Source organism: Phalacrocorax carbo, chromosome 4, assembly GCF_963921805.1.
Source record: "Phalacrocorax carbo chromosome 4, bPhaCar2.1, whole genome shotgun sequence".
Classification (NCBI taxonomy): Eukaryota; Metazoa; Chordata; class Aves; order Suliformes; family Phalacrocoracidae; genus Phalacrocorax; species Phalacrocorax carbo.
In genome coordinates, this window is record NC_087516.1 from 81,776,009 (window position 1) to 81,788,661 (window position 12,653).

Consider the following 12,653-nt stretch of genomic DNA (forward strand, 5'->3'; position numbering starts at 1 on the left):
GATACCTGCCCAAAACTCCAACACCCTGAGGAAGAGCTCAGAGGCCCAAGGCATGGGCAGAAATGAAACGCAAACCCACATCTCCACCTCCCTCAGTATTCCCCAGACCGTGACACATCTCATGGAGCAGAGCTGATACAGGAAATACATGCATTTCCACAGAAGTACCACAGATACGCATTTTGGACATGGCAGGAGAGCCAAAGGGACTAGAGTTTCTAAATATCTCCCTCCACACACAAATGAAAGCATCATGCAACTTAACAGCCAGTTCCCGTGCATGCAGATGGGCTTAGAGAGACAGCAGTTATTGGGGGGAGCTGCAGGCTGCTCCTCTCTGAGGACTGAAGGGAGGTATGCATGCTATATAACCTCTTATCACTGCAGCCAGGCCTCTGCTCTTGCTCCTACCCTCTCTAAGGGGATAGCTTACTCCTGCTCAGTAAACGGATGCTGGCACAAGGGGAAAAACCTAGCCCCCTTTCTCTACTCTCCCCACAGCAAAGGTTTGGGCAGCTGGAAGCCATAGGACCCCTCACAAGGCTCTGTGGCCCCTTTAGCACAGGTCTGCTGAGGATGCCAATGAGCAAAAGGACAACGGGCAGTTTTATCAATTAGCGCAATTGCACTGGAGTGGCCAGTTCTGGCTTTACTAGCTCCACGGTGGTAGTCTTCAGCCCTTAGGCTGCCTGGCGAGGGGGCAAGGACTGAAACCACTGCACACTCCGGAGTAGCTCATGAGCCCAGGTTTTATCCACACGGAAAGGAAACTGCTGCTGGAGAGCAACAAGCATGATTGCTCAGTGTATACTTAGAACAGGCAAGTTTTTCACTTGTTCAGTCTGGCAAAACAGCAGTGTTTTAAAAACAATGGGATGCTAAGTCAGATGGCCGTGCTGCTCTGGCTGTGAATCACTGTGATAAACTCCTGAGAAGAGTCACTGGGCTGCATTTTGATCTCAGATGAGACATCCCGCTGTGATCTGGGCACCTCCCGCTGAAGAGTGGTCAAAGGCTGACACAGGCAAAGGCTCCTTCCCACAGAGACAAGCCGAGAGCCCCCTCGTGCACCCACCCAGCCAGGGGAGCAATGCTACAAGCGTTATTTTATTCCTCCTGCCACAGGGCTGCTCTTCCAGAAGAAGGCAGCAGTGCTGCCCAGGCACTTTACTCCAAGTTGAAAGGCATATCGCCACTCTGCCTCACCAATTTCTCCAAGTGTACCCCTCATTTTCCCTCAGAAGATGAGCGGGGCTCAGCATGCCTTTGAGCTCAGCACAGCTCCCCTCTCCTCCCAATGCTACACCTAAACGCACACCTAGAATAGAACAACTCCACAGCTGTCACTCACAGTAACAGAGTCTTAAGAGATGCCTCATTAACACACAGGCAAGTCGCTGTATCTGGAAGCGCTGACCTCTTACAAGCATGCCAAAAGAACAATGGCTTACCAAGCACCTCTCCTCACTTGCAGCTTCAGGAGCGATGGTCAAGATCAGCATGGGTAAAACTGCAGCTCCACAGACTTCTGCAGAGATCAGCCAATTCGCACCAGACACGCTGCTGGACTTGGGTGTCTGGGTGCTCTCAGATGTCAGAGAGCTTAAGACATACCAAGAGCAGCCTTGCTTTTTAAACTCCTCCTTAACAGGCAGTCACGTCTCCCTTACTGAACCCCACATTACAGGGCAAATCTTCCCTCCCTCTTCACATACCATCCACACGAGCAGGAAGTAATTCTGAACCTCCAGAGCTGTGTGCTAACCCCTACAAAAACTACAGAGTAACATGAACAAATAAATGCTTGTTTATTGGGAAAGATGCTGATCACTTTACTTTTCTTTGCAGAGTGACCTACAAGGCATCCCACAGTTGGTATTTCTGGGATCAACAACAAACTTTCAGGATGCTGTTATCGCAGCTGCTGGCTTTAACCCTGGCAGGGTAAGGAAAGGGGTAAGTAAAGCAAAGAAAGGTCTCCAGAGGCACAGTGTCTACTATGTACCATCACTATAAAGAGATTCAATTCCAGGACCCCATGTCCTAGTACACTTAATTTTAAGTGGGGGGAAAAAAATGCCTTGCAAAAGACAAGACAGAGTTTGCAATGTCAGAGGCCTCTCAAGTTAGCTTCAGATCTGGTTTTCTTCATACTAGCCCCTGGTAGCAAAGGTTTTACAGGTCAAGCAACACTGTAACAGATGCTCTGTGGCAAGCAGCAGGTTTGCTTGGATGTAATTCAGTGAAGCTTAATAAAACAATTTGGCTGATGAGGCACGTGCAAGGAGAGAATCAGCTCATTCCTCCTAAGCCACAGTGGCTTGACAGAGCTAGCAGGAAGAAAGGGAAACTTATTTTCCTCACTGAAGTCAGCAACAGTATGCCCGTGTGCTGATGGGGAGGTGGATATCAAGGTGGGTCCCATGATTAGACATGTATCACTTCTCCAGAGGCAGCAAAAAGCAAAGCCACATCCTTATGCTTATTAAAGTTTCTGGTAGCTGATTTGATACAAAGCAAGAGTTGCTCTTCTGGGTGGGCAACAAAAGTGTCACTCCCAAAAGGCTGAGGAGAAAAGGTCCACAAGGACGGCTTCATTTATGGCACCAGTCTGCTCTCCTCCCTCAGGACTTACCCATGATGATGCCTGTCCCCTAAAACCAAGCAAGCTGAGCCCCTTCTGCTTTAAGGCTGGCAGCAAAATATTCCCCTTCAGCCCTTCCTCACTCACTACTGGCAGCTGGGGGTCAGTTTCACACCGTCTCCAAAGAGTTAACGAAAACAAAAATGAGCCTCAAATTCAAGTGGGGAAAACGTTGGCATGCAAAATACAGAGCTCAACCACAAATATGAAGCAAGTGTTTAGTTATTTGAGGCCACACAATCTAGAAGGCACCTTTAAGAAATTCTGAAAGCTTTTATTGTTGTCAGCAGCTCAGGCTAGCTACATTTTTGCCCCATTACTAGGCACACATTCCCGTGTTTCTGAGGTAATCTCAGATGCCACAGCCAAAGCCAGGGACCTCAGAGGTATTTTAGTCTGCTCAGGCAAAAAGGTGGCTCAGGGAAGAGCAGTGAGCACAGAAGCAAAGAGTAGTCAGCAACAGACGGATCTGTCATACCCTCTCCCTGTGTTGAGCCTGAGAGCCCAGGTCCCTCCCGGCAGGGTATACACCAGAGCCAAGCTCACTGTTTAAGTTCCTCGAAACAGCACCCACAACACCCATCCTTGTCCTTATACAGACTTAAGTGATGGTTAAACCCTTAATTCTCACACAAGGGAACTCAAGTATAATAGCACGGGGGGAACACTGAATGAACAATTCCTTTACCCTCCTTGCCATAGCTAGCACAGTCATGCCATAAGAAAACAGCCCATAGCAATCAGTTAATAAGAAAGGAAGGACTTTGTTGTTGTTTTAGACTAGGATACCTATCAGTGTCACCAGCAGAGGAGGGGGATTTCCTGTCTCCATGCTTCTGCTGCTGGCTGTCTGCAGGCTCAAGCAGATGTCTCCACAAGCTACTGAAGTCTGGGAGGTCTTCCCTGCTCCCCCTTTCTATTTTTTTCCCTTCTCTCTCAATAGGGAAAGCAGACCCCTTTGGAATTCTGTATATTGCTGTGTCAAGCAAGCCATGAAGATTCATCAGAGAGGTAGGCAAGCTGGATGGCTAATGCCTCCCACCTTGCCACCAACCCAACAAGTGACTCACTGCAGCAGCTACTGCCCCCAAGGGCTGGACCTCAGTAAACCGTCTTGTTCTTCCTGGATAAAAGCTGGCATCAGCCATAGCTGCTATGGGAAACACAGCCTCTCAACAGAGTATGCTTCATTCAGCAAGTCCCCTGCCCCAGCTCTGCAGCAATGTCTAAAAGAATAGCAAGGAGCCAGGTTTCCCTACTCCCCGTAACAAAAAACACCGTCAACAGTGTTATGTTGGCTCCCTCACTGAGTAACCACAGAGGTCACGGGGAACACAAGGGCTCTCCTTGAATGTGCTGGTTTTTCCTTTTCATCCCAGGGAACGGGGATAGCAGAAGAGGTTATTTTGTAGGAAGAAGGCTGGAAGCAATTTGGCCAACAAAGCACCCGGCAGCAGCAGCAGATGGGGAAGGGCAGGCATGGATCTCATGCTGCCCCTCCTCACACAGAGTATCGCTCTACAAATACATCAGCTTTCATCTGGGGAATCACCAGCCAAAGGAGGCTGCTGGTGAGGCCAAGCAAAGGGTTCCCCCTGAGGAGACACCCTCAGCAACTGGGTGATGCTGGACACGCTTACATTAGCACAGGCAATAACACACAGAAATGATGGCAAAGGAAACACCCTCTCTCCAAGGCTGAGTCTCTAAATGAATTCCAGTGTGACACCAGGGACAGCGAGCAGGCATGGCAAAGGGGCCCCTGCCCAGATGCAGCCCACACGGCCACGTGTGCCAGAGGAAAAGCCACCTGAGCAAAACCCCTGCCCCAATCCCAGCCCCCCCAGCACAGATGCAGCACGGGGTGGGAAGCACAAGGCCCATCTCCCTGGCATCTAGTGCCAAATATCCTGGTTGCCAGCAGCTTGCAATTGTGAGCCGCAGCCCCTGCCACGCAGCAAGGAAAGGCTCCCTGCAGCCGATAGAGCCACCGCTGTTCCCTCGCCTACAAGGCACTCTGGTGGGAAGGCGAGGGGAATTGCTTACATTGGCAAACTACAGCAACTCAGCAGGAGGATGGAGAAAAAGGATACAGTCGCATTCTTCTGGGAAGAGGGAAGTCAAACTCTGACAATTCAGAAGTGGCTGTAGAGAGTGGGAATGAACATTTGTCTTCCAGGCAAAATGTTTGGCTAAAGGTCAGCACAAGCTCAGAGCACTAACAGATCCGTTTTTGCCAAGAACTGACATAAAAGACATTTTCCTCCATAGGTTTCCAAAAACCACGGACCTTTCTATTTGGAGTATAAGTGACTAATGCCTCTAGCAGCCCCTGATGTCACAAACTGCTAACCAGCAGAAAAAAAAAAAGCTGGACTTTGGGGATGATAAGGACCATATGTGCATTCCAGCAAGGCTTGTCAACTCACTGAAGGGAAAAAAGGAAAAAAAAACCAAGAGAGGAGAGAAGAAAGAGGGGGCGATAAAAAAAAAGGCATAATGGGACAAACAAGAATGAAGACCATCCAAAGGCAGAGCCCAATGAGAACCAGATGCTCTTTCCTACTCTGGCCAGTCTCTCTCCCGACAGGAGGACCATGTGCAACTAACTGCTTTTTTGACCACTTCTCTGAGGTTGACGAAATAAAATGGGAGTTATTATTCAGTGCTAGGCTCCCTAGGTTGTAATGCTCCCCTCCTCCCGCTTCAAATAACCGCACAAATTATTGCAAGTTCCCCGCCTATTGTTTTCTGAGGTGCCACATGTGGGGAAAGACAAATATATCCCTTTTAGCATCCCCAGCCACTCCCTCTCAGCCAGGAACAGCTGAGAAAGTTGGAGGATCCTTCACATCAGCCCTGAAGAAAGTGTTTTCAGTGGGAACCATGGCCCCGCGGACCACCAGCTGCTGCACAGCAATGCAGCATGCGAGTTAGTCTGTGCCAATATGCTAGTTTACACTGGCAAGTGTTAAAGAAGGTCAAGCTTTAGACTTGAGAATGTGTAATCTTAAGAGTTAAACACAACTTGGATCAGAAGGGCAGAATCTACCTGGGACAGGTCCATGTAGCAACATGCCTTCCTGCCATTAGAAATGCTGTTTTTTTATATCCAGTTCTCTCTCCCTTTTCCAGCTCTTCTGGCTACACAGTCCCACACTAGCACAGATACAGTCCAGCAAGACAGCAGAGAGGAAAAAACCAACAAGAGCCATTTCCTTCTGTATTCCACTGTCACGCACTTAAAATAGCCCTCAAACAGCTGCATCACAGGCTGTTAAATAAGTGGATTTATACTTTGCCTTTAGCTAGAGGCACAGCGCAATATGGGACTTGACACGGAGGGAAGTGTGATATATGAACTCGGCGAGACTCCCAGTTATGGTAACACAGAGGCCATTTGCAGGGAGCTCTCTGGGACACTGAGCCTGGGCACAAGAAGGTAGAATTAACACAAACCTGGGAACAGAGCATTTGATCCCATTGCCAAGTTTTCCTCAAACCTTCCCCAGGCTTCCACCAACTCCAGTCCAATTAGGGGTGTGAACACAACCACAGCAAAATACAGAGATTTGTAGAAAGCAAAACAGCCCATAGGGCTTACTTATAAAACTGTAACAAGGCAGCACTGTTCCAATACCTGAATCAAATCAAGGGCCACTCCAAACATAAAATGCAGCAGCTTTCCTTGCGAGGTGGTGCAGGCACAGCTGAGCAGGGCTGGCTTGCCGTTCCTTAACCTCGTGTTTTCTTTCCTGAAAAACTGCAGCCACACATCAAGGGCACATTTTGTCAGCTCCTATTCAGCAAGCTCCAGGACTGAAAGGTGCCCTATATCGTGCTCTGAATAATTAATTAGCACTGGGATTTACTACCAGGATCTGTGTTAATACTGTGCCCTGCTGGCTTGCTCAGAAGCAGGTGAGGGACAACGTGGCATGGTGCTGCCCTGCACACGGACACGCTACAGTCTTCTGCACAGACCCAACTGCCAAGCAGGGCACGCAAAGCTGTATAGCTTCAGATCATTTATTTACTAGTACTATTGAGTCTGAACCAAAGAGTTCAGGTTTGTCACAGTAATTGTCTTCATATCAAAATCCTAAGACAACACTGATATACGTACGTGTCGTCTTCAATGCCCAGGTACCTCAGCAGTGAGTGTGAACAGGTCTCAACTTAAAATTTAACATTTAGCTATGCTATTCCAAATGGCCAGTGCACTGGCAGCTTGCCTTGGGCTTGGGGTTACAGGAGGACCTCAATGAAGCAGGTGGGTGTACTCTTTGGAAAATCCCTGCCAGGACTTCTAGGATCCCAGTAAGTGCTAGATACACACTGGAATTCTCCAGGGAAACTTTACTGGTAAGTACCACCAAGGAAGTGTCAATCAGCATCAACTGGATTGAAAAAGCTAGCTCAGACCAGCTTTTAAACTCATATGTGACATCTGTAATGTCATATATTCATGTGCATATTAAACCAAAGGTCAGAAAGCATTTCAGATTCAGACAAGTCCCATGTTTTTACTCTCACTAGCAACATGCACACTTGAGTGTGATTCTGGCAAAGCAATGCAGACAACAGCAAAGCAGCAGGAAAACTAGATTTTAATGAGTTCACGGTATGGTCTAACTTTCTGAGTTTTAGTCACAGCCCTCACAGCTGCTTAGCAAAGGAAAAAGAAATATGCAGAGCCTTATAGTACATGAAGCTCTTCCAGGGCACCACAGAAGTAATTCATCGTTAATAAGAAAAGGTCAGCAATCGAAGGATATAGATGATTACAAGTAACCTTGTTCTTAGCATGCAGTTTTCCATCTTCAGCAGGAGTGAAAGTGGATTTAAGTTGAACTGCGTGCAGAGGAAAAAGTCAAGGTTCATCAAATCGTTTTGCTGACAGTTCTGAAACATTTGTCCATAGACATTGAGCTCTCAACTGACTCAACAGTGACTATGTTCCCCACTTCCCTTCAGCAAGTATTTGTTTTCCTGCCTCTAACAGGGAAAGCCTATACCAAAATTTTCATAAATAGGACATAGCTTCAAGGAGCAATTCCCCATTTTAGCTGAAGTACTTCCTTCCCTCCACCTCATTCATTCCAAATTTCTGTCGTTGCCTTGAAAGACTGTGTTTTGTCTTTCCAAAAACGTTAACTGGCCAGAATTCTTCCAGAGGAAGGTGCATCTGATCCAGGTCTGCAGCACAGTCCTAACACTGGTATCACTGGGAGGAACTGGGACTAGAAGGTCACTCTACACCAGCCTTTCTACCCACCTCATGTTTTGCTGCACTGATAAACTGCTACAGAGACTTAACATTTCTGGACTTGAAAGGTAGTGCAAGACAAAACATTTCTCTCTCAGGCAGCCCACAGGCAGGACTGTTCCCACAGCCTTCTCCACATCCATCAGTTGCAAAAGGCCAAGATCACAAAGGCATTTGGTGACCACTACACAATCCTGGTGATGCTGCAAGTCAAAGACTCCTTTGACAGGACACCGGCAATTGCCCAACACAGACTCAAATGTTTGAATTCCATAAACACACAAGAGCTGGCTAAATAAATATTTACAGCACCAGAGGAAAGGATTAGCTCCCTGGTCACAAGGAATCCAAGGATGAGCTTTACAGCTCCAGTTTTTGGGTTGTGGCAGAGATAAGCCTTTTATTCCAGAGATCTAAACCAACTCCCACAAACATGAAGAGTCCCACTCTGCCCCAGGCCTATTTTCTCCACTGGAGTTTATGTTGAGCCATTCCTCCCCACACTCCAAAAAGGGAAAAGGCTTTCCTTGCACTCTAGCTACTCGTGACTAACTTCAAGTAACACAGCGCAAGACACTTTACGGAGCTGCAAGTCCAAACCATAGCACAGGCCAACAAGGCCTCTTACTCAGCGCAGCCAAACTCCCTTCCCAAGCTGAGCATTTCAGTCCTCTCCAAAACACAACCTCAGCCTCTACCACAGACAGACCAGCAAGGAAATCTAGCTCTCGTGATTACTTTTTTGCCTGGACCAGAGGAGCTAGCTAGTCACAAAGACGGTCCACCAAGTAATGTCTCCAAGAGGGAAATGAAAGTCTTGAAATCACATCTCTTACTGGAGGCACGCTCAGCAGCTCCATTTAGCACCAAAACAAAGAAAAACATCACTCTTTCTTCCTGTCCCCCCAAACCCCCATGGCAGCAAGCAAGCAAAGGCAGCCTGAACTACGCTGGCTACCTACCACCTGGAACAAGTTGGCTGGAATGAGGCTTTGCAAACACTAAGGCCAAGGCAGAGAAACCTCACACTGCCCTCCTGCCCTGTGCCGTGCCACAGCACAATAATTCAAGGGCATCTCGATGGTGTTGCCAACCAGCATCAGCAAGACACTCTTGCAGCCCTGACTGTTCTCACCTCATGCCTCACCAGTTGCAGGTCATCCACAGACAGGGATAAAACCGAGCGGGTTGCTAGCAAGGCTGAATCCCTCTGGAGGCACTAGAAAAGCAGAGGCTTTTTCACAGAAACATCATTCACAAACCAGACAGACAGCAATACTATTTCCTCCTTCCTCTAAGCCCGAGTACTCTCGCCTCCAAAGGCAGCTCAGGCACGATCACCCTAAAACAAGAGTGGGGTTTACCCGCAGGAGATGAGCCTGGGAACTTGGCACAGCAGGGATCTCTCCCCCTATTACAGGCAATGGCACCTAACGTTAGGCTTGTCCGACAAGTTTCTTTTAGAGACCTACTTTCCAAACAACTCTATTACTGAGGCAGGAATTCCTGGGGAATAAAGTAAAATAGTTTCATTGGTGCAACTGGGAACATATTATAAAGGCAATGAGGCCACACCACAACTCATTGGATACACCAGGCTCCCAAGCTGTTTGAGCACAGCTTCCACCCAAGGGCTAGATCCCAGCAAGAGGCAGAGGGTCTGTGCCAGCACATAGGGTAGGGGGTTCACATGCAAACCCCAGCTTGCTGAGACACACTCCAGGAAGGCAGGGACAGCACCAGACCCCCAATTCCTGGCAGAGTCTCTGAGCTCCCCCCACCTGGCACCCCCTTCACAAGCACACACAGCACTTGAATGGCTCATACCTGTATTTTAGCCTCAACGTGGGCAAGCATTCCCACCAGACCAAGCTCAGATCACACAAGGAATTTAAATTCCTGTAGTCACCTCAGCTTTCCTTGCTCTTTTTATACAAGCTGTGATGAGTTCCTTAATGCAGCTTACTTTGCAGTGAGGTGCTCCTTAGCAGGAAAAGGCATGTTTTCGGCTAGCCACAGAACTCAATTTCTAAAGGCTACAATTTTATCACCTTGAGTAGAAGCAGCAATTTAGTCTGTGTGAGAGATGTCTAGGAGCAAAATGCTGCAAAGGAGAAAGGGCATGGAAAAAGCAGATAACTCTGTGGCATTCAGGATGAGAAACAGCCATGCAATTTGCCTTTATTTTCTTGCGCCTTTACCAGTAGTCAGGAAGGAATGGCTACTGTGGCAAATAATAAAGCCTACCTGAGTTGGGGAAAATCCAGGTCTGAACTTCTCAGCAAAACCCCTGAGCACTGACAAACATGTCATTCTGAAACTGCTGTGGCTACACACCCACCTGACACGAGTGCCATAAGCAGGCCTGGCAATGACTAAGTTGTTTGGTATCCCCAGCTAATACTAGATGTGGCCTCAGCTAAAGCTCAGAGATTACTTTTACCCTTCTCCCTGCCTCTATCACCTCTCCTCCTTTGCCAGGGCTCATACTCTCTACCAAGCTTTCCACCAAGATGCTAACAATATCTAAGCAGCCAGGCTGAAAACAAAGCCCACAGCATGTCCTCCGCTTCAGACTCCAGTATATTTCTGTGGTCTCCAAGCAAACACATGCACAGTTTTGGACATCTGATAACTGCCTGCTAGCTGCGACTTAAAAAACACGCCATGTGACAGCACATTTCTGAAAGACAGACAGATGAGCGGTGCTCTTCAGTGGTGGTATTTAACCAGGAAAGCACTGTTCTGTTCTGCAACAGCGCTCAATCCCTTGCCCACTGACCGTGCAATATTTGGAGAGAAGACAATAAAGCACACTGCATCGGTCTCTCTAGGGAAGACACTACTTGGAGAGAGTGTGTCTGTGTAAGGGTGTTCACCCAGCCAGGCTCCCAAGCACTAGCAAGAGCCAAACGATCACAGTCACACACAGTTCAAGGCATGGCATCTTGAAAACTAGCACTTCCCCAGTCCCCCCGGAAATCCAGAGACCCTGACACTGCCTTTGCTGTGAGGTTAAGCTCAACACTGTAAATGAAATTGTCCGTACACAAATGCAAGCCAACAGAACAACTTTTGACTGAAACCTATGCAAAGTCCCCAACAATTACCCATTTATACCGTCACTGTACTACAGAAATCCCTAAAGCCTGTAATAAAGGCAAACGTCAGACTTAATATAAAAAGCTAAGTCACAGGCGATAACCCACTCGGAAAAAAAATACAGAGCACGAGTGCGCCGTAGAAGCTTTATAATCTGTCATACAGGCCACACACCCAGCCTGGAGAAAGCCTTTCCTCTGCAACACAGTGCTGGCAAACAGCAATTTCCCATCAACAAGGATTTCAAGCAGATTTATTAGTTTAATCCTAATAATGCAAATAAAGCCAGACACAGAACTGGCATAATTCGCTACACATAGAAAAGCCTGCCCACGACCCCCCTTCTTGAATCTTTCATACTAAAGTACAAGCCTGTACAGTTACCCTTTTCCTCCTTCCCCATCCCCTAGAAACCGAGTCAGCTCCATGCTGCCAGTCCGGGCATGCAAGGGGGATGAGACTGGCACAGGCACCATTTCACTAACTGATTTCTCTCCCAGTAAAGTTGCTTCTGGCACTTGTATCTAGCTAGATGTCCGTGCGCTTCAGACCAAAGTCTGCACGCTGTGATACACTTTCGGGGGTTGCAGTTTCTTCTCCCAAAATTTAATCCCTAGCAGAGAGGCCACAAATCCCTGTTAACAAGGGCTTTGGGGGTTCAAGTGCTATCCCTACATCAAACTCCACTTGTCCTCATTGCACTCTCTGGGGTCAGACTACCACCGGTTCAGATTCTGCTTGAAGTCAAATGCAAGGACACTGTCAGCTAAAGGATTCAGAGGTGGGCTGGCATAAGCAGGGAGAGAGCAAAGCCTCTCACGGCCCAAGCAGCTGCTTGCTCAAAGGCAAGCGTAACTCCCTGGTACCGAGGAGCACCCAGGAGGCTCGGGTGGTCTGGGAGTGAAGCGCAGCACCGCGGCGTAGCTACGCCAGACCTGGTAGGCACCAACCATCATTAGATGCTGTGCTTGCTCCAGGCAGTTTCATACTTTACAGCCTGCCATCTGCCTGCATGTATCTCAAGCTCAGCACTGTGAGTGAATACCCCCAGCAAGCTTCTCAGAAGCATATCTAGATTTCGGGGGAGGAAGCTCATTCTTTAAGAGATGAGACTAATCCCACAGTCAGCTTCCCACAAACACCAGTTATGCATCAGCAGTCATGAAAAGACAAAGCGCCACATTAAATTCCAGGGGCTGGGAAGGGGGAAATCTCTTCAAGACTGTCCAACATGAAACAAAAGTAAATAAAACATCAAGGTCCCACACTTTCCCTTCACACAGGAGGTTCAGATGCTACCAGCCCCTGAGCCTTCAGCCAACTGGTATGTTTTCAAAAGCTTAGCTTTTCTTGGCAAACAATTTTCATTTTTGCTCTAGAATAAGCAACATATATAGCCCAAAACAAAACAGCCCAATGGTAACAATGTATAAATGCCCAACATAAGGAAATAAGCAAGGGAAAAATATTTCTTTTTACTGTTGTTAAGTTTTATTAACACTAAGTGTTATTTTGAACAACTAAATGTAGAAAACAAAAACTCCTAAAGGAAAATGCTAGCAGTATTTCTATAAACAAACTCAAAATGGTAGCTAAACTCCAGACACTAATTAAATGCATCCTGTAACCGTAAAATCC

General features: G+C 47.6%; 1 protein-coding gene across 7 annotated transcripts in view; it reads right to left on the reverse strand.

The window, feature by feature from the left end:
- SEPTIN11 (septin 11) overlaps positions 1 to 12,653 on the reverse strand; it is a 67,147-nt gene that overhangs the window by 29,628 nt on the left and 24,866 nt on the right. For 3 of the 7 annotated variants that reach the window (XM_064450675.1, XM_064450673.1, XM_064450680.1), the window contains exon 1: positions 1,452 to 1,578. The exons of the other annotated variants lie outside the window; for them this stretch is intronic. In XM_064450675.1, the coding sequence (XP_064306745.1) occupies positions 1,452 to 1,502 (51 nt within the window). In that variant the 5' untranslated portion in view covers positions 1,503 to 1,578. Of the gene's footprint in view, positions 1 to 1,451; positions 1,579 to 12,653 lie in introns of those variants that run through there. 7 annotated transcript variants of the gene reach the window in all.